At 56.7% G+C, this 22,165-nt stretch overlaps 1 protein-coding gene across 1 annotated transcript in view; it reads right to left on the bottom strand.

The window, feature by feature from the left end:
- The window catches only part of TSPAN11 (tetraspanin 11), a 53,783-nt gene that overhangs the window by 18,224 nt on the left and 13,394 nt on the right, over nt 1-22,165 (bottom strand). The window contains exons 2-3 of the mRNA XM_062195463.1: nt 12,164-12,258; nt 1,831-2,022 (exon numbers count right to left, since the gene is read on the bottom strand). Coding sequence (XP_062051447.1) covers nt 1,831-2,022; nt 12,164-12,247 — 276 coding nt within the window. The 5' untranslated portion in view covers nt 12,248-12,258. The remainder of the gene's footprint in view (nt 1-1,830; nt 2,023-12,163; nt 12,259-22,165) is intronic.

Below are 22,165 nucleotides of genomic sequence, written 5' to 3'. Positions count from 1 at the left end.
GGGAGTTCACACTTATTCTTTATGACACAGCCAGGGGGAGAGCGCTCACAATGGGACTATTAGCGCAGCCAATCATCCTGAGTAACCCCTGCCAGTGCCGGGGTGACCCACACTCTCACCCACTGGGGTCCTTCTGCCTAGAACCTCTGGATGAAGTGCTGGCCTCCACGGCCCTCATGTCCCCTTCCAAACCACATCTGCTGTGACCCACGCGTGCTGGTCCTTCCTTTCCACCGTGGGGGCACAGAGGCCTCCAGCGCCACAGTCACGCCTGGGGTCTCCTGCGCTTGGTTCCGGTCTTGTGTCCAGCCAGGTGCTGCCTCCCCGGGAAGCAGAGCCACGTGCCCTGGGCAGGCTCTCCCTGCTCGGCTTCCTGCCCCTCTCCTCCCCCAGGGATGCAGCCTTTGGGAGGGGACTCCAATGAGCTGGAATTCGCAGCCCAGCTCCAGCCCCTCCACGGTGGAACGCAGCCTTCGCATCTGTAAAGTGGGGTGCATCATGCACCTTTGGGGGCCTTCTGGGGTGCGTGGACCAGAGCGTGGGCTCCCAAACAGTGTGTACCAGCAAGTTTAAAACTCCCTACATTCCTGCTGCCTCAGTATCCCCCAAAAGAGGCCATGCACACCAGGGGCCAGGAACAGCAGGGGGACACGGCTGGTCCCTGCAGTGACCCTGTAGTATTCCAGTGCACCAGGGAGGCCCCTGCACCTGCTTTAACTGTTTGCTCTTTGGTCCCACTGCCAGGGCTGGGCCTGCAGCCTGTGACGCTCCGGGCAGGGTACACAGCGACTCTGTCTAGGACCACTCCTGCGCTCCCCACCTGACCCACTACTACTGAAAAGCCCTAGAATGCAGTGCAGCACTGTGCAAACCCCTTCACCTCTCTGTGCCCTGGGTCCCCCGTCTCACGTGCCACGGAGCTTCCGACCCCAGCCAGGAAGCACGCTGGCCACAGAGATCAAACCTGGGTCCGCTCAAGCTTCCAGATCAACGGCCAGGAGAGCAGGCTTAGCAACTCACAGGACGGCGTCGGAACATCCCGACGGGGACAGGCAGTGGAAAATCACCTGCTTCCCCCAACAGATACATTCAAGAGGAGAGAGGGAGAGGGAGAGAGGCAGAGAGCGGAGCTTAGAGTCTAAAAGAGACAGAGGAGACAAACCAACCAATTTTAACACATTGGCCTCATTCAGATTCTAACTCAAAAAGAAAACAACGGGTTCTGGTTCACCTGTGGAGACTGGGCACGGCTGGGCTATTCTGTGATGTTAGGGGAAGGTTGTGAACAGTGATGGTAGCATAGCTGTTGTGTTTTCTAGAAAGGGGGGCTATTTAGGGTCGGCATCATGGTGTACCAGGTAAAGCCACTGCCTTCAAAGCCAGCATCCCATATGGGCGCCAGTTCGAGTCCCAGCTGCTCCACTTCTGATCCAGCTCGCTGCTAATGTGCCTGGGAAAGCAGTGGAGGATGGTCCAAGTGCTTGGGCCCCTGCCACCCACATGGGAGACCTGGACAAAGCCCCTGGCTTCAGCCAGGGCTACCCCGGCTGTTGTGGCCATCTGGGGGAGTGAGCCAGAAGGGGTCTGGAGTTTCTGAGGCACACGCTCAAACAGTGACAGATGACCCGTGTGGGGCTGCCTTCCACACGGGGATGGGGCAGGGGTGTAGCTGAGCCAGGATTGGCCACAAGAGGGAACCCGTGGGAGCCTGGGCTAGGGAACTGCCGTAGCCCAGAGCAGCCGCCCACGTGACTCTCCCCTCTCCTCTGTGGGCAAGCTGAGGGGACTGGGGTGGGCAGGCAGGACCCCAGGGCACAAGGTGGCACTCACTGTGGAAAGGCAGCTCTTCTGCTCCCGGATGATGGCGCCGAAGCCCAGGAAGCCGGTGCCCATGACGAGAGCGCCGGCAAAGATGAGGATGTAGGCAGAGGTGACGAAGGTGCTGGAAGCCAGGACGCCGAGGTAGCCGCTCTTCTCCACCAGGGTCCACACACCCACGGCCATGACGGCTGCCCCTCCCACCTGCGGGACACCTCCAGTTAGGGCGGGGCAAGGACACCTGCACACCTGCCACCTACATGTCTATACGTCTCTCACTCAGGCTTCTGGGGAGCCGGCAAGAAGAGTTTGGTTCCCATTATACAGATGGGGAAACTGAGGCCGGCTGGGAGATTTGTCCCAGGTCACACATCCGTGGATGGCAGAGCCAGATTTTGAGTCCAGGTGTGACTCCCAATGCCACGAGTGACCTGAGTCGGAGTCCCCATGCCTCCCCAGCTCCCAGTGCCCTCAGCACTCCCTCCCCACCTCAGCTCTTGTCCATATTTCCCTGGTGGTGGGGAGCTCTCAGAAGCTGCCCCTCTGGCGCTGTGGTGTAGTGGGTAAAGCTGCCACCTGCAGTGCTGGAATCCCATATGGGCACCGGTTCGAGTCCCAGCTGCTCCACTTCTGATCCAGCTCTCTGCTATGGCCTGGGAAAGCAGCGGAAGATGGCCCAAGTCCTTGGGTCCCTGCACCAGTGTGGGAGACCCAGAAGAAGCTCCTGACTCCTGGCTTCAGATGGGCGCAGCTCCAACTGTTGTGGCCATCTGGGGAGTGAACCAGTGGATGGAAGACCTCTCCCTCTCTGTAACTCTGGCTTTCAAATAATTAAATAAATCTTTAAAAAAATGGCTCCTCATTTAACAAAACATTAGAGAGAGAGAGAGGCAAATAGAGAGAGCGAGAGTGCTCCCATCCAAGTGCCCACGGCGGCTCTGGGCTGCAGGGCTGAGGCAGTAGCTGGGAATGTAATCCAGGCTCTCCACAAGGGTCTCTGAGCCATCACGGCTGCCTCTCAGGCTCTGTGTCAGCGGAAGCTGGAGTCAAGAGCCAGTGCCTTACTGGGGTCTTTATCACCAGGCCAAACGCTCACCCTGCAACAGGTTTTTAAAACTCTCTGAGGGTGTGGATTATCTATGGCCCAGCCAACCTGCACGGTCAGGGAGGGCCCTCCCGAGTCTGGGCCAATGAGGTTGTGTCCAGTGAGGTGATTGGCAGAATGTCCTGCTCAGAGTTCTTTCTGGCCCCTCTGGCTGACCTGGAGGGCATGGGTGAGGTCACAATGCCCTGTGACCAGCTGTGTGACCAAATGATAGTCCCGAACCCCTCTGGGCCCCAGTTTCTTTCTCTTCCAAATAACGGAGTGGAATTAGACCAGCGGTTCCTAGAGGGCCCTTTGATTGCTTTTCCTCACGGCCCTTGTGTTTTGAGGGCTTTTGCCTACCAAACACAGTGCATTAATTAAGCAATAATTCATCTCTCATTTTTTATTAATCAAAGGCACATAATAGTGCCAGGAAGAGATTTTGGAGCAGCACGAGACAGTCAACGTGACCACACTCTGCTGATCCAACCCCAGCAAAACGCTGAGAAACTTGGCTCTTTGTGGGGTCTGATCTCTATAGCAACACACACAGCAGGCGGGCTGACTCGGCACCCCCAAACCAGAGCTCCGGGTCTGGTGCCACCGAGACAGAGATGTCTGGATTGACCTAGGAGAAGTCACCTGTTAGAGACATGGGACCCACTGCTGAGAACCTGATAAAAAGCTTTTGCTCCCTGGGTCAAAGGTCATCTACATCAAATGTCATGCTCCAGTTCAGAGGCTGCAGTGGACCCCCGGAGTCTCTAAGGCCTCCTCTCCCTCTGCCCCCCCAAGACCTGGCTTTAACTACCAGGTTTCTGGGAGTAGGATGGGCCAGGAAAATTCACAGAGTTCCCAGGCTGTCCAGGGGATGCAACTGTCCTGTTCCTCTCCCCCCAGTAGGTGGCGCTGTGCCAAATCTCAGAATACACTGGGCTTCTGGGTGTGAGTCCCTGGAGGTGGCTCTTTTTATAAAAGGAACAAATTTCATGTATTTTCTATCTACGGGTTTAAGAGCACAATGCTACTTAAAGCTCTGCGGCCCAGCCGACACTTGCTCAGGGCTGGAACTCTGCCCTTTACCCCGTTCTTTGCTAGCGGCTTTGGGGTACAAGGTAGGATACTGCGCAGCAGTTTTCAGTCTAAAGGGGGCAAACCCCTGATTATATAGAAAAGGAAAAAAAATAAGTGTGGCTCCCTGGGGAAGGGGTGGGGGTGGGAGGCTCCGAGGAACGCAGCCCTGGGAGAGGAGCAGGGCAATGCCGCTGATGGAGGGGCTGCCCTCGGTCACTGCACGTGCTGGCCATACAGACATGCCTGGAATCTGGCAAAGCAGACGGCGCCGGCAGGTGAGCCAGGGTGACGGCTACGTGCCCAGCCCCAGCGCGAGGTCGGGGTGAGGGATCTGGAAGGGCAGGCCGGTCTGACGCAGGTCTGGGAGAGTCCACCCCGATTCTGACGTCAGGAGGATTAGGGAGAATGTGGAGCCCCGCCGAGGCAGGAGGAGTCAGCGCCACCGGTACACAGCCATTTGGGGGGTGAACCAACGGAAGGAAGACATTTCTCTCCATCTCTCTCTCTCTCACTGTCTAACTCTGCCTGTCAAAATAAAAAAAAAAAAAAAAGAAAAAGAAAAAGAAGAGTACAATGGCTAAATGTTGGAATAGACCACCTGATGGTATCAAAGGAGACAGAAGTCTGTGGGTCTGGGTTCGGGTCCTGGCTGTGCCCTTGACTAACCCTGTGACTGTGGTACAGATACTTTATCTCTCCTAGCCTCAGTTTCTCCATCTGTACATTGGGGGCCCTGGCAGGAATATCTCCGAAGCCCCTTCCACATGGGTAATATGTCCCTGTGAGCACCAGGGGGACAACCTCTGTCCATTCACCCCCAGCCCAGTGTTTCTGGACCAGTGGCTCATGCCTGTCACTCAAGCCACGTGGGAACCGTGAAGTTGGCAGAAAGGGCAGGAGATGGGGCAGGAAGAGGAGGAGGAATGGGGGCGGGGAGAGCCCTGACCCCAATGAGCTGTGTCCACAGCCATCTGCATAGAGTTGACTCAACAGTATTTGGCTCCTTCCAGAAACTAGGTTGCTTTCCTGTAGAATATTAACTACATTTTTCAAAGCCACAGCCTGTGGCCGATGAACCAGCAAACCCTGCAGCGAGAGAAGCAGGACAATGAGGACACAGGCGGGCCAAGAGGGCAGAGCAGGTCACCCAGGCCGGGTAATTTTAGGAACTGCCCATTTATAGAAGAGAAACACTGCCCCGATGTTGGGCATGTCATGGGGAGGATTAGCCCGAGCAGCTGCACACCCCTGGGGCGAGACAGAAAGGTAGCAGACCTGAAGGAGAGCAGGCAGAGGGGGTACAGGGGATTGCAGGGTTTTTCTCTGTCTGTGCTGGGAGCAAAGTCAGGACCAGGGGACCCGCAGAAAGGGAGGGTCCCTGGGGTTGGAGAGTTCCCAGTCTTCAGTGCAGGAGGAGCTATGGCATGGTGGGGGGTGGGCAGGATGTGCACAGGGTGACCGTGCTGATTGCCGGCCACCTACATTGCACCAAGAAACAGCGGGGACTGGAAGGGCACAGGGCTGGAATGGCGTTCACCTGCTGAGAACCGCACTGGTCTCCCGCGCCCCCTACCCCATGGCAATCTCATCAACAGCACCATCGCCCACCACCGCAGACCACAGGGTCACACTGACCGGGGCCTCGCCCCTCAGTGACAGCCACCTGCCACTTCCCATGTGCTCTCAGGCCTGTCTGGGTCTCCCCCGTGTGACACCGCGCTTGGCTCCCTGTCCCCGGGACAGCCCCCAGCTCCTCGCCACCCAGATGCACCCGGGACCTCCCATGTTGATCTGCCACAGCACTCCCTGCTGAGACCCACCCCCCCCCCCCCAACAAATTCCCAGAACAGGGAGCCAAGTCCAAAGTCTTTGCATGACCTCAACTTGACTTTAGGCTTCACCTTCTGTTACTCAACTTCTTCCACACCTGGGCTTGGACCACTAAGAGGCAAGCAGTGGCTCTTCCTGAACACTTTGTGGATGCCCGGTAGCCACAGTGGTGTCAGGACAGTGGCCGAGAAGGTGAACTTGGGGACACAGCACTGATGTCCAGGCTCAAACTCCTCGCTCTGTTGGCCATGTGCCTGTGGGTCTGTGACACAGCCTTTCTGGGTCTCAGAGGCCGCTTCTCTTACCCCTGCCGCCTTTCTCGCCTGTTCTCATGCTCCTCCTTGGCCACTGAACGCCTACTCATCCTTCCAGGCCCGTGTTAAGGGTGCACCTGCTTGGACCTCTTGGGTAGACGAGTTCTTCTCTCTTCTGGACTGTATGCCTGGATTGCCCTGTTCCCTTCCCAACAGCAGCCTTGGGTGCGCACGTAGGAGATACAGAGCACTTACCCGAGAGTCCTCGGGCCCAGCACACAGGAGTTGCCATGGCAACATTGAAGGCCATGGAAATAACGCCCTGTGTTGGCCCCACCTGCTGCCCGCTTGGGCACCAGTGAGCACTTCCTTTCCAGCTGCATGGCCACTTTTACACACAGAGTGGCAGTGAGAGTCCCAGGCTGGGATGCTCTTTTCTCCGGGCCACTAGGATGCTCCCAGCAAGGCCTGGAGTAGCATCCAAGGGGCCTTAAGATGCCAGCTTGATGTGTTGCTGTGCTTTGTCTCAACCAACACCCACTGTGCCCTGTCAGGTTCTCCAGCTGTCATGGGCACCACATCTGATGGACACGGCCCCTGCCCTCACGTCTCATGCAGGGGACTGGGAAGGGAGACCTGATTTGGTGAGTCCCACCTCAACAGAACGAACAGGAAGTCACTGGTTTGGGGAGCAGACAGTGCGGGGGCTCCAGGAGCCCGGGAGCCTGGGTTTCGGCAAGGCTCTGTCCCCTGGGGCTGGCTGGGCTGCTTTGGAAGAATGGCCCCAGGATGCAGCCCAGGAAGGGCGGGGCCCAGGACTGCACATGCATGTGGGGTGGGCGGCTCCCCAGCCCTGCACCCCAGCTTTTGAGCTCCCACAGAGAGCACAGGGAGCAGGCAGCAGGTATGCTCTTGGCACTTAGCCACAGCTCTCAGGGCACCAGGTGAGCACAGCTCCCCAGCCCTGCCTACGGTCCCAGAGCCATTGCACTAAAGCTTCCAGGACAGGCTGGTCCTGCTAGCGGCCATCGCCCATGCTGAGGCTCTCTGGTTTTAAAGAGCACTTGAGAAAATAAATTGGGGCCCTACCTCCCCCTGCCATCAACCCCACATAGCCTAGGACACATGGGACAGACTGGATCAGAGATGGGAGAGAACCTAAATGACCCCTCTCCCTGTCCTCTTTCTCCTTTTGAAATTTGAAAGGCAGAGTTAGAGAGAGAGAGAGAGAGAGAGAGAGAGAGAGAGAGAATATGAATGGATGAGAGGATGAGAGGGAATATGAATGAGAGAGATTCCTTAGGCTGGTTTACCCCCTAAATGGTTGCAGCGGCCAGGGCCGAGCCAGATGGGAGCCAGGAACCAGGAGCCAGGAACTCTATCCAGGTCTGATACGTGGGTGGCAGGGGACCTAACACTGGACCATCAGCCACTGCTTTCTGAGGAATACTAGCAGGGAGCTGGATCGGGATTTGAACCAGTACCCATACGGAATGCCAGAGTCACAGGTGGTGGCTTAACCCACAGGGCCACAACACCCCCACCCCAACCCCGCATCCTCTTTCAAACCCAGCTCAGAACTCATAGGAAAGCATCCTTGGAGCCATCCCTGTCCCCACACCAGCAAACCATCTTGCGCTCTGTACTCACTCCACGGTGCATGCACACCCATCACGGTCTCCGTTAGATTTGCCATCTGTGTCTCCACTTGGAGCATCCCAATTAAGCCTCACACATGTGGGTATCCCCAGAGGAGCAGCACAGTGGGTGGATGCCCTGGGACTCCAAGTGGACAGTAGGGCAAGAGGGGAAGAAGCGAGCTAGCCCCTTTTCTGTTCTGGGTGCAGACATAAAAGCCCAGGGTCACAGGACTTCTCCAAGGTCACCCAAGCCGGGAAGGGCACAAGAAGCCTAATTTCCCATTGGGCGCCCATTTCACCAAAGCCGCCCTGCCCATGAGGCAAGTGGCCTGGTGTCCAGGCTACGCCAGGGTGGCTCAGAGCACTGACCACAGGCTTTGTCCTGGCCCGCCACGTCCCTGTGCAGACAGGGTGTGCCCCTGGTCCCTGGCACAGAGGGCAGAGGTGTCCTGAAGCCCACAGCTGGCCGGGGGGAGGCTGAGCCATTTCAGCGTGTCGAGAGCGGTCTTTGGCCGAGCCCACGGATGGCAATGGAGGCAGTGAGTCTCCTTCAGTACATCCTTGTTCTGGCTCTTCCCTGCCAGGCCTCTCCTGGCCGGCCTGGGGCCCTCCACCCTCTCTGCCACCTGCCTCGGCCCCAGGTCTCCCTGGAGAGGATCCAAGGACTCCCTGGAGGCTGAGCCCTCCTGGCCCCCAGGGGAAGGGCAGGCCAGGGCTTCAGGCACCCCCACTGCGTCCAGTCAAGAACGGCTTCCTCGTTCTGCCCGTAGCCTGGCAGAGCTCCTGGGAGGTGGGAGCAGTCCTGATTATTAACATGGCCAGGCAGCTAATTAACTAATAAACCAGAGAGCGACATCGCAAGGGAGATGGGAACGGTAGGGAGCCTTGTAGAAAAGCGAGGAGGATGGCAGCAGAGAGGGAAGCCTGGACCATGTTTTCTTTCTTTTAAAGATTTATTTATTTGAAAGGCAAAGTTAGAGAAAGAGAGAGAGAGAGAGAGAGAGTGCTTCCATCCACTGGTTCACTCCTCAAATGGCTGCAAGAGTTGAGGCTAGGCCGATCCAAAACCAGGAGCCAGGAGCTGCATCCAGGTCTCCCATGTGGGTGCAGGGGCCCAAGCACTCGGGCCATCATCTACTGTTTTCCCAGGTGCCTTAGCAGGGAGCTGGATGGAAAGTGGACCACCTGGGGCTTGAACCAGTGCCCTGATATGGGATGCCAATGTTGCAAACAGCAACTTAACCCACAGCCCCAGCCTCCACATTTTCTTTTGAGAAGTGAGGGCTGTGGCCTTGGTGGTTCCTGACCCGCAGCTACGTCCAAGGGTGTCTCAAGGACAGGGTGACAGGGGATGGTGGCACAGCTCTGGGTACTCCAAACCTCTGGTGCCATTAGGGTCGTGAAATAAGAATTCAGTGAGCTGTATCCTCCAGCAAAGGGGCCGGGGCTGTGGCTCAGCAGGTTAACGCCCTGGCCTGAAGTGCCAGCATCCCATATGGGCACCGGTTCTAGTCCTGGCTGTCCCTCTTCCGATCCAGCTCTCTGTTATGGCCTGGGATAGCAGTAGAGGATGGGCCAAGTCCTTGGGCCCCTGTACCTGTGTGAGAGACCCGAAAGAAGCTCCTGGCTCTTGGCTTCAGATCAGCGCAGCTCCAGCCGTTGTGGCTATCTGGGGAGTGAACCAGCAGATGGAAGACCTCTCTCTCTGTCTCTACCTCTCTCTGTCACTCTGCCTGTCAAATAAATAAAATAAATCTTTAAAAAAAAACATGTACACTTCTTTTCATTTTAAAAAAAATTACAGCCATCGGAGTGCGGGGCACGTGTGAGGTCATCTCGTGCTCCATGTCTCACATGAGCATTTCCTATACTTCCCGGCGTTTCTTACATGGGCCAGGACAGGCTGAGGCCTGCCCATCAGCCTGATCCTGAGAGTTACACAAGCGGTTTTCTGCATATTCACCTCCATTTCTCACAGGCATCGGCACTCTGATCTTACACAGGACAAAAGCAAGGCTCCGTGAGATCGGCCAGCCCAGCATCTCTGTCTGCAAGGACCACCTGCCTAGCAGAATCCCACAGACAGCGTGGCCTGGACAGCACCGCACCTCACAGTTCTGGAGGCTCAAGGCCAAGGCCAAGGCCAAGGCCAAGGTGCTGGCTGATGCAAATGCCAAAGCAGCCAGGACTGGGCCAGGTGGAAGCCAGGAGCTGGGAGCTCAATCTGAATCTTCTACACAGGTGGCAGCGAGCACTTGGGCCCTCACCCCGCCTCTCAGGGTGTGCATGAGCAGGAGGCTGGACGTGGCAGTGAAGCCAGGCACTCAACCACTGTGCCAAACACCCAGCTCCCCACCTGCAGTACCTTCATATAATGAGATATGGGCAGTTTATTTATTTTTTATACTATCCAATCTCTTGGAGACTGCCTACAGTGGCGACATGAGACTTTTATCATCCAGGAAGACAGTTATTCTGAAAAAGAAATGCTCACTCAGCAAGCATCCGAAGCACACTATCAGATTCATCTCTGGGAAGGGAAGCCACCCACACCCACACCCCCAGGGTTTATGGCCCGCAGTGTGGCTTTATTACTCTCCTGTCCTCATCATCTCGGCTTCACTATTCCAGGAGAGTCTCGCTCAGAAGAGTAAAGTTGCAAATAACTTCACTGTTTGTTTCAGAAACTTTGCAAAACGCACGGAAACAATGACCTGACTGTGCAGCTTTAGGCTGATAGCATCTGGTGACTCTGTCCTCCAAGCCTCTCCACGGCTCCTGCCTGGCCGTGTCCACGTCCTCAGCTACTCGACCACGGTCCTCCCCAGTCGTAACCACGTCTCTGCAGACACAGCTCCAGGTGCACATGCATTTCTGGAAGTTTCCAAGGTGCCATCAAGCGAGAGAGCGCCCCCTTACCGTGGTTTGCAGGAAACCCAGCTGCACGCTGTCAGTTAATCTGGCAGTATAATTTTTTTAAAGACTTACTTTACTTGTTCAAAAGGCAGAGTGACAGAGAGACGGAGAGAAAGAGATCTCTCATCCACTGGTTCCCTCCCCCGATGGCTGTAACAGCCAGCTCTGACTCAGGCCGAAGCCAGGAGCCAGGGACTCCATGTGGATCTCCCATGTGGGTGGCAGGGGCTCAAGCACTTGGGCCATCTTCCTCCGCTCTCCCAGGTGCATTAGCAGGGAGCTGGACTGGAAGCGAAGCAGCCAGGACGGGAACTGGCCATCCATCTGGGATGCCGTCATTGCAAGTAGTGACTGGACCTGCTGTGCCACAATGCCAGCCCTGATTCGGTGGTATTTTTAGACATTTAATACCTAATATGCAGGGGTCTTGGAATTTACCTATTTTGTAAAAGCTACATAGACGTCAAAAATTTTTTGCATCAAATTTTTTTTTTTGTTTTTAATTTAAGAGAGAAAGAGGGAAAGATCTCTCGTCCACTGGCTCATTTCCCAAATGCTCACAACAGCCGGGACCAAGCACACACCAAAGCTGGATGCTGGGAACTGTGGTTGGCTCCACTCCTTGAGCCATCCCCACGGCCCCCTAGGGGCTGCACAGCAGGAAGCTGGGGTCAGGAGCCAGGCCTGGCACTCGAACCCAGGCCCTCTGAAATGGGCCGTGGGTGTCCTGACCATTAGGCTAACACCCATGCCCAAGGCACCTGTTAATCCATCTTCCATTCATTTCTTTTGAAGTGTCTTCATAGATTCAAAATGCTCCATATACTGAATGCAACCCCAAAAGACTAGAAACGATCCTTGAGTTACAGCTGGGAAAACCAACCCTTGGAACCCAGGCAAGCGGCCCCACCCAAGACCACCGCATCAGAAGGGAGCAGCCCCCGCCCTCACACCCTCCCACCTCCCCAGACATGGCGCCATCACAACACAAAACACACGCCTTCCATCCGGGGCCTGCCCCTTTGGGCCAGTGATGGATGTCCACCCTCCAGTTACCAAGGCCACTGCCTTCTGGGAGCAGACCCAGGCTTCCTGGGGGGTCACCATAGAGACTGTGCTCACGGCTGGCAGCGGCAGCCTGGGGCCCCCAAGACCTGTGCTTCTGTGTCCTCAGCTCAGAGGCTGTGAACCACGAGAGGGCAGTGGGCCCCAGCGGGGAACCAGCCATCATCCATCTCGGGCTATCACATTGCCCCCAGGCACTCAGGCAGCAAGTCGGCAGGGAGGAAGGAACTGGACTCTCTGTACTGGTGCAGGAACACGCGGCTACTCATCACGCCCGTGCCCTGTTGAGTCACTGTAGGGTGGGGGCTCCATGCCAGCCTGTACACTGCCTTCCTCTCCTCCCCCTTGGTGGCAAATGTACATGTTTGCTTTGCAGTGGGCAGAAGCTGCCCCTGGGTGGTCTTTGAGGAGGCGGCGGTGACTCACACAGCACCAAGGGGCTTGACTCACTCGTGCCTGGGGAAGGCGAACGCACTCACCCAGAAGAAGAAGTTGAAGACGAACAGTAAGTACTTCAGGTAGACCACCAGCCAGTCGTCCTGCTCTAGCTGGTACCGTGCCATGGCCGCTTCTCCTGCAAAGAAGATGCACAGGCTGGGCGGGGGAAGCCGGGCCTCCCCATGGCCAAGGTCGCCTTCCAAGGCCTTAGCCATCATCTGGCCCTGGGGTGGTGGTGGTAGGGGGGTGTATAGAGGAAAGATGGTGGCAATGCAGCGGCTTCTGGACATCTAATGCAGCTGAATTGGCGTAGAAATTTCTAGACCTTTGGATCTCAGTGTTGTCCTCTCAACACATGTCTAACACACAATTTTTTTAAATTACAAAAGTATTTGCATTCTATTTGAAAGGCAGAGAGACAGAGACACAGAGAGCTCTCCCATCTGCTGACCGATTCCCCAAATGCCTGCAACAGCCACAGGACTCCATCTGGGTCTCCCACGTGAGTGGTAGCAGGTACTTGAGCTGTCACCTGCTGACTCCCAGGGTGCACAGTGGCAGGGAGCTGGAGTGGAAGTGGGGGAGCAGAGGAATCGAATGAAGCAGGCATGCTGATATGGGAGGCGGCCATCCCAACGGGTGACCCACTTGCTACACCACACGCCCGTCCCTGCAAATCTTCTCCAGACTTTGCACTGGTCTCGTGTTCTTATTCTCCTGTCCTATCTCATCAGCATCGCAAGACATGAGTCTCTCTCTCTCTCTGTCTCTCTCTCTGTCTCTGTCTCTCTCAGTGTTACTGCTTTGCACTGGCACCCTGCACTCAGCATCCTCTCAACACCATCCCTGCATGCAAAGGTGTGGCACGAGCCCCAGATCAGAACACCTGTGTGGGAAAGGACCTCAGCGACTGCTCACGCCACCACCCGTCCTGTCCCCTGCATCTCGACTCCCCCCACAAGGAAGCAGGTGCAGATAGGCCGGAGGTCTGGCAGGACACCGAGCTGTCACTAGATGTGTCACACCCAGCCCTCAGAGTCCATCTGTACATGGGGAATAACCATCAGACTTCCGGCGTAGGATCATCTTGACAATTACATGAGATAACCCACGGACAGGCTCGGCTCAGAGTAAGTGCTCAGTAACCCCAGTTAGTTTTCTGACACGCCATAGAGCAGTATTAGGACCCAGTCTTTGCCAGGACACCCTCCCTGTCTTGACGCCCGGCGGTGAACTCCCCGGCAGCTGCGACACCAGCGGTGGTACAGAGGCAGCGAAGGCCCCCATGCCTGCCAATCCCACCTGCTTCTCGGACAGCCTGAACCCTCTGTGGTTCTTCTCGAGCGGCACGAACCCTGGGCCCCTGCCTGACCTCACTCGACAGCTGTGCTGTCCACATCGTGGGACCCTCTCTCCTTTCAGCGCCACTGCCTGAGGTGCTGGCTTTGCCATCTCCATCTTTGCCAACCCCCAGTGGGCCCCCCCCTTACAGCCCGTGCCCTTCTCCCAGGCCCAGAGGCTCTCAAAGACAGAAGTGGGAAGGCAGGGGAGGAAAAGGTGGCTGGCTTATTTGGGTTTTCTATTTGCAGACCCTGAAGAAGGTAATTTAAGAGTTTCTGAGTTCTTGTTAAAAAAAGACAAAACCCATTTTTCTGCAGTTTAATTGGAGAGGCAGGCGGGGTGGGGGCAGGACTGCAGAAAGAGGCAAGAAAAGGAAGTCATGACTCGGAGGAGGTGGGGCTGACCCCCAGAGGGCCTTCCCGTGGTCACCGGGCCACCGGCCCCCCGGGCGGCCCTCGGCCTGCAGCCTTCCCTCCGTTTCCACGGCCCCCACCCCCTGGACTCATGCCAGCCCTGCAGGAAAGGAGCCTGCCCGAGAGGGAAGAAGGATGCCAAGCAGAAGACGGAACTTAACCAAGGAACGCACATCGAATGGTCACAGTGTGGCCATTCGCAGTGGAGATGGAAGAACCGCGGACTGGTGGATGAGGAAACCCTCTGGGCCCCTGTCAACCTTGTACAGGAGGCCTGAGGGCATTAGCATGTCTGAGCTCAGGCGCCCATGTGAGAGCAACTTCTCTCGCTGGTGGTTGTCCTCCACTACTAAGCATTCTGTGACGGGGGTGGCGGCGTGCCAGCGAGGGGCCAGACGCCTGCGCCTGCGTCTGAAAGCCAGCCGTGCTGTTTCCTGGCCTGTGACCCTGGGCATCTTCCTGCACCTCTTTGTGCAGCTGTCATGAAGTACTTAGTGTGTGCCAGGCCCAGGACCTGCAGGCCCAGGCCCAGTGCTCAGTCGGCGCCCCCCCCGCCCCCTCCCGTCCCCTCCAAGTGGGGCTGTTCTCGGTTTGCAAGGTTGGCACACGGAGGCTTAGATGGGTCCCCTGGAAAGCGGTCCGCTCTGGAGTGGCAAAGGCAGAACGGAAGTGTGGCATCTGCCTGGGGACAGGGGGCAGGAAGCGTCTCAGCGCCCCGGCTGCCTGGGGACAGGAGGAAGCAGGGCCAGATGCTGCTGCCTTCCCCTTCCTCTTGTTCGGTCCTTGGCCATCCAGGGAAGGGGCATTTCCCAGGCTCCTTTTCTGCTCGGTGTGGAGCCAGGAGTCACTGCTGGCCGACAAGCGGCACCCAGACATAAGGAGTACAGGCAGCATTGTCCAAGTCTCAATGTGGGGCATGTTTCAGGGCCCCCTGGAAAGAGCGCGAATCCTGCCCCTGTAGGCTGCACAACGCTGCCGACCAGGCTCAGGTTGGGTAATTTTTGCGTCTTCTATAACCTTACTGATTTGGGGCCTGCTGGTGTGGCTGGCGACTGAAAAACATCCATGCCAAGGCTGCAGCAGCCCAGCGGGAAGCAGGTGGTCTTTCTGCTCCTTACGCACCCAGCTGTGCTCTTCCGGGGATTCTCAAGCCTGGGTGGTCTTTGCTGCAGGCGTCTGCTCACGCTACGGGGACGCTCCCCCCGCCGCCCCTCTGCTGCAGGGCCCAGCGGCTCCCACCCTCTCTGGAGGCACCTGTCCCTATGCAGCCCGCAGACCACAGCAGTGATGCGGTCTTGGCAGGCCTTAGTGATGGACGCTATCGTCCGTGATGATCTTGCCTCGGGGACTCTGCTCCGACCCTGTTGATTGTGGTGCGGGCAGCGCCATGGCAGTGCTGGGAACTCTTCCTCCGGCTCCGCCCTTTCTTTACTCACCACCTGTGCCCGGGCAAGTCGCCACCTTCTCTGGGTGTTTGCTGACAGCAGCTGTCCTGAGCACGCATCAGACCCCAGAGCCCAGATGCGTGGCCCCTCCCCCAGGGGTTCTGGTTTGCTAGGTTTGGGGTGAGACCTTGGAGATTTTGCTCCCAGGCAGGGTGACTCACAACCCCGAATTGCCCGGGACACAGGGGTTTCTCGGAGCATGGGGCTTTTAGTGCTAACCCTGGGTAACACCCCAGGAAAACCGGGATGGTTGGTCCGCTTGTTCTCAGAGGGGGCCACACCTGGAGTTGTCAGAGTCCCCTCCACCCCTGAAAGTCCCCGGCCCTCAGCCCTGCCGTGGAAGTGTGCATCAGGCACGGCTGAGCCAGGGTAGGGCCAGGTGCAAGTCAGGCACGAGGCCCTCTTATGTGAAAGTCACGGTCAGGCCCCGGTTTCTGCTGAGATGGCCGTGACTCCCTGGTAAGGCAGCCTCGGGGGTCCTGTCCCTCCTGTGGAACAAAGCTGGGGTCCCGGGGCAGCAGTCAGCCCGGCACTGGCACCATGGGACAGCTCAGAGAAGCAGCCGCAGACGCCTTGCTGGCAAAGCTACGCCCTAGGCACTTCCATCAGGGCCTGGTGTGCCATGAGGCGGGTTGTGCCACTGGGGGAGGCCTGCTTCCTCCTCCTCCGCAGACCCAGGACCCTCTCCCCCATGCACAGAGGGAGTCGTGGCCAGATGTGCCTAGCAGAGCCCGGGAGCAGGGCAGGGCGCTAGGCTAGGGCCATTGCCCAGAAGCAGAGTGGACCATGTGGGCCACATGAGGGTTTGCTTGCTAACTACAGAGTCCCGTGGCTGGTGATGTAGGTGGAACTTGAATTAAAATCCTAGCGCAAAGAATTCTCAGTCTTCCTGCCCTAGGTGACATGTTTTCTTAAGCGTCACTTTATCTGCAAGGACCAACACACGTTCCATGTATTAGTCAGGGCTCTGCTCCTATCTTTGGGCAAACAGTTTGTCTCCTCCACAGACTGTCCTTTTCTGCTATGTTCTTCCTGGGCACGTCTTTGCCTTTTTAAAAACTGAGGACTGAGGGTTGGTGTTGGGGTGCAGCAGAGTATCTCCCCCAAACATCCACAATAGGGCCATAGCAGAGAGCTGGCCTGGAAGAGGGGCAACCGGGATAGAATCCGGTGCCCCAACCGGGACTAGAACCCGGTGTGCCAGCGCCGCAAGGTGGAGGATTCAGCCTGTTAAGCCACGGCGCTGGCCCCCCATGTCTCTTACAAAATGTCCCTGGTTGGATGTCACATCCTGGCCCTTCCCCACGACGACATGGCACTTGCTAACAGCATCCAGTCCTCCTCAAGCCCCGAGTCCTTCTGCCTCACCCCTTCCACGTTCATAGGTTTGACCAGTCCACTTCCTGTTCTTAGTCCCATTGTCACCAACCCCCATTGTCACCAACCCCCATGACTGAGCCCAAGGCATGCCACTCATTGCACGAATTGCTAACATCTGAGTTCAATTAAAACAAAGCTATTTGTTTAATTTATTTGAAAGACAGAAAGAGAGAGAGAGGGGGAGAGAGAGAGAGAGAGAGAGAGAGAGAGAGAGAGAGAGAGAAAGAGAAAGAGAGAGAGAGAAAGAGAAAGAGAGAGGAGACAAGACAGGAGCCCAGAACTCAATTCAGGTCTCCTACATGTGTACAGGGACCCGGCTCCATAAGCCACCATCTACTGTCTCCCAAGGTGCACAGAAGCAGCGGAGCTGGGCCCTGAACACAGGTACTCTGATGTGGGATGCAAGTGTCCCCAAGTGACGACTTCAGTATTAGGCCAAATGTCACCCCCCGGTTCAGTTTTCTAACACCTAAGACAGTACCTGATGTGCAGGTGTCAACAGCTGCAGAACGGATGAACAAAGGAGTGGACAAATGGACAGGTGCACCACAGAGCCACGTGCAAGCTCCCGGACTCCTCAGGAGTTACATAACTATTTCCCTCCGTGGCGCAGTGGGGTAAGCCACCACTTGGGACGCCTGCATCCCATATCAGAGCGTTGGTTTGTAGCCCAGCTGCTCTACCTCTGATCAGCTTTCTGCTAGTGTGCCTGGAAAGCAGCGAATGACGGCTCAAGTACGTGAGTCCCCGCCACCCACCCAGCAGGGTGTTTCCCAGCCTACTCTGCTCTTGTCCAGTCCCGGGCTAACCTGTCAAAGGGAGCGGAGAGGAGAAGCGAGCCTTCGGCCACACCGCTGCGGCTGCTCCTGCTCCAGGGCTGTGTAGACCATTTCAGGGCAGGCAGTGGCCAGCGGCCCCCTGGAAAGTCCAGCACAAACCAGCCATGGACTTGGCCTTGTCTTCTTCCTCCCCGGCTTTCCTGGTCCTCTCTGCACTGACCTCTCTTCCCCCTCGTCTTCTTTCAATTCCAGCCTCAGAGGAGAAACGCAGACCCATCAAAGCACAAAGTCCTTTTGAGAATCATCCAAACAAGGCGCAGATGGGACCAGGATGGTTCCACTGATGGGAAACACCTGGGACATCATTAGGTTCTTCCATGGAGGGCAGTGTGGAGGGATACTGAAGACGGGCAGGGAGGCGCCCCCTTAGCCTAACTCCACACCTGCTCTTTCTTACATTTGTTCCAGCTCTTGGAAACCGACCTCCAACACAGGCTGGGGAAACCCGGAGCCGGCAGGGCCACAGAACCCGGCCCTGCAGGGGTGGGGCTGTGAGAAACTGAGAGCAGGCGTGTCAGATCCCAGGAAGCTCAGTAGGCAGTCAAATGGCAGATCTGGGGCAGGCGGGCGGGTCATTGGGCGTCTTTTTCAGACACTCCTTCCTCTCCTTCCTCCACACAGTGAGGGCTGGCCAGACAGTAGTTCCTTTTTTAAAAACTCCTGTTTTCCATATCCTTTTCTTTTTCTTTCTTTTTTTTTTTAATTTTAATTTTTTTGACAGGCAGAGTGGACAGTGAGAGAGTGAGACAGAGAAAGGTCTTCCTTTGCCGTTGGTTCACCCTCCAATGGCCGCCGCAGCAGGCGCGCTGCAGCCGCCGCACTGCGCTGATCCAAAGGCAGGAGCCAGGTGCTTATCCTGGTCTCCCATGGGGTGCAGGGCCCAAGCACTTGGGCCATCCTCCACTGCACTCCCTGGCCACAGCAGAGAGCTGGCCTGGAGGAGGGGCAACCGGGACAGAATCTGGCACCCCGACTGGGACTAGAACCTGGGGTGCCAGCGCCGCAAGGCGGAGAATTAGCCTATTGAGCCGCAGCGCCAGCCCCATATCCTTTTCTAAAAAGGGAAATTATTCATTTATTTGAAAGGCAGAGTGACAGAAAGAGACAGATCTTTCATCCGCTGGTTCACTTCCCAAATGCCCGCCAATCAGCTGCGTCCGGGTCAGGTGGAAGCCAGGAGTCAGGGACTCCAACCAGGTCTCCCAAGTGTGGGTGCAGGGACCCAAGCACTTGGACCGTCTTACATTGCCTTCCCCAGTGCATTAGCAGGAAGCTAGAGGAGAAGCCGAGCAGCCAGGATGCAAGCCGGCACACGGATAGGAGACGCCGGCTTCCTGAGTGGCAGCTTAACCCCAACGCTGCACCACCACGCCGGCCCCATACTGTCTTCTTGACAATGGAACAGGAGCAGCAGGGCCACTCGCTGCCTGGACCTTAAGCCACTGCCTCTGCACTCTTCCCCATTCTTTCCCCTTCCTGAGAACGGCAGCCACAGACAAGCCTGAAACCCAGCTCCAATCACACAGGCAAGGACAAATTCAGGCTGTGTTGAAATCACGGGAAGACTTCCGAAAGCAGAGGGCCTGGCCTCCCCCTCCCTGAGATTCTGATGCAGGAACCTGGAGTGTGGCTGAGAAACCGCACTGCCCTCAAGCTTCCAGGCGACACGGATGCTGCCGTCTGGCCATTCCACTCTGAGACCACAGCTGCCCTTGGCGGTGGTGGCAGGGACATGGGAGGCCGGAGCCTGGATCCCTGCGTGACTGTGTGGAGCAGAAGAGCGCGTATCTCCTGGACTGATCCATGAGCGAACAAGACATTTCCCTGGTCTCTAAGCCGCTATCCTGTTGGTTTTCTGCTAGAACAGCTCAGCCTTCTCTCCACACAGGGGTCCTTCAAAAAGCTCATGGCATCTCGTCCTGCAGGCAAGACATCAGCTAAAGTGCTGCATCTCTCAGTGGACTGCCAGGGTCTGCACTCTGGCTCCCGCTCCTGATTCCAGCCACCTGCCGGTGCAGACCCTGGGAGGCAGCAGCGATGCCTTAGAGAGTGGAACCCATGTGAGAGACCTGGGCTGAGTTCCCGGCCCCTGGCCTTGGCCGCCACAGGCATTTTGGGAGGGAACCAGTGAATGGGAGTCTCTTTCTTTCCCCCTCACACCCATCTGTCTGCCTTGCAGATTAAAAAATATATTGTAAAGGATGAGTTTATTTTGGTGCAAAAACAGTTGCAATCCATACACAGTTCTTTCATGCATCAACCTTATGAAGACTCCTCGTGTTTCAGGCTCTGACCTTCTCGGTAGAAAGTCCCTCTCCAAAAGGAAGGAAAAATGCAACTGCAGTTCCAGCCAATCAGTCCTTTATCAGGGCAGGATACGGAGCCAGGATACGGGTGAGGAGCAGGAGTCCCAGCCTACAGATTCAGGACACATACATATTCTGTGTCTCCAGTCTCCCACGTTTTCCTGGGTCTGTATCCCTCATCAGTCACCACCAGGCTTCTCTTGTCCTCTTCTCCACCAAGGCCCTGGGCTCCACTCCCACTCTGGTCAGTCTGCCCCGCACTGGTTGACTCCATTCCACTCATTCCCAGGTCACTGCTGATGGCCAAAGCAAAGGCGCTTTCTCTGCTCTCAGTCTGAAGCGTGGATCACACGTCCCCTTTGAAGCGCTCTCTCCGCCACTGGCTGCACGGCACTGTTCTTTCTGGATTTTTCTCCCCTGTCTCCCGCCTGCCCCAGTCTGAATGCTGTGATTTGCTTGTGTCCCCCAAATTCAAGTGCTGGAAACGTGATCCCAGGGGAACAGGGTTGGGCGGTGGGCGCCTAGTTACACGGCGTCTGGCTCACGAGGCCCTGGATTCCTGTTGTCTTCTCAGGCGTAGTTTAGCTACTGTGGGTGCATTTGTTAGAGAAGTGAGCGTGGCCCCCACTTGTCTGCTCTTTCTCACTGTCTCTTGCCCTTCCGCCCTCCACCATGGAATGATGCAACACCGGGGTCCCCGCCAGATGCCGGCACCATGCTCTTGGACTTAAGAACCAGGAGCCAGACACGTTCCCGTTCATGATAAATGACCCAGTCCGTGGTGTTCTGTGCCAGCAGAACAAAGTGGACTGTGACACCACACAGCATGGCCACCCAGTCTCCGACTCCTGTCCCCTGTCCCTCGTCTCACTGATGAGACTGTCTTCACAGCTCATCTCTTCCGGGCTGGCCCTCTGCCCAGCGTGGGTGGGGAACGGGTCACAGCTGCTGCCCCAGAAATGTCCACGGAGCTCTGGGGTCACTCACAAGGGCCAGGTCTCTCCCACACAGCGCGTCCAACACTGAGTCCACCTCCTTCCCCGCACCCCTCCACGCTGTGGCCCTCATCTTGGCCACACTCCGCCCCCTTCTCGCGTCACCATTTCCCACCCCAGCACAGAATGCTTTACCAGTTTGCCCCCTCCCTGACCCCCCCCGCAGTCAACATCTCCTGCCTCTACCCGTGCCAATCCTCGGGAAGCCTGCCTGCCTCACGCCCCACCCCCCCCATTCATCAGAGCAGCGGTCTGGTTGCTCATGTATCTGTTTCCCTCTGGGATGAATTAATCACAATAATTAATCTATTAACTCGTGGGACATCTGCGTGGCGTACAATGTGCTACGTGCTGGAGACGTAAACCCCCAAAGGATGAAGAGAAGAGAATGAATGAAACCGTGCCTGACCTCAAAGAGCTCACAGCTGGGGAGAGAGACACATCAAGGTCACTTTAGCACAAGTCTGAAGTTCAGGGGTGTGGACAAGGAAGCTCTGGGTAGGAGTTTTAGAGGATGAGCAGGGATTAGGTGAGGAGGTGACCAGGAAGGAATACGCCAGGAGAGAGTCTTGGGTTTAATTTGCAAAGCAACGGGGAACTGGATTTCCTGTTGCAGCGAATGAGAGTCATCACTTAGGAGGTTAAATTAAATAAACCCAAACGGTCTCGCAGGTTATAAACCCGAGTCTGGGGTTAAGGAATGAGCACTCATTTAAGTGGATTCTAAAACAACACCCAGGGGCCCAGTTCTCTGGCAGAAGTAGCAGGCATGTGTTAGTCAATTTCCCGTGACTCTGGAAGACCACGGCAGAGACCAGGCTGGGCTGCCTGGGATGAGCGAGGGCTGGCCGGTCCAGCCTCCTCCCAGCAGCCCCCACGCTGGGCAGCTGGCCCAGGCTGCCTAACTGCATGGGTGGTCTCAGCTGGAGGAGCAGAGGAGGCTGATGGCGAGACATCAAACCCTAACAGCCCCTCCCGCACAGGACCATCCCTGTCCCTGGGCACCAGGCACACATGGTTTGCATCTGGACACACTGGGTTTCAAAGATGACTTTCACAAAGAAAGTGTTTCCGCTCTCACTAACACCAGCTGAATCACAGAGAAGGATACAGCCCATCCTTTTCTCCAAACTCAGAGGAGGGTCTCTAATTTGCTTGTCTCCTTGGATGAATGCGTGTATGATTCCCACCGAAATCTGCCTGGGCAGGAGGCAGGTGCACGAGGCCATAGCCAGGCAGGCACTACATGCCCACCACCTCCCAGGAAAGGCTGGTGCTGAGCATGGGGGAGAAGTGTGTGCTCCTGGATCCCAGGAGAGGAGTG

The sequence above is a fragment of the Lepus europaeus genome, chromosome 6, assembly GCF_033115175.1.
Source record: "Lepus europaeus isolate LE1 chromosome 6, mLepTim1.pri, whole genome shotgun sequence".
Taxonomy (NCBI): Eukaryota; Metazoa; Chordata; class Mammalia; order Lagomorpha; family Leporidae; genus Lepus; species Lepus europaeus.
The sequence above is the reverse complement of the archived record's forward strand: the minus strand, read 5'-3'. Positions and strand labels throughout refer to the sequence as shown.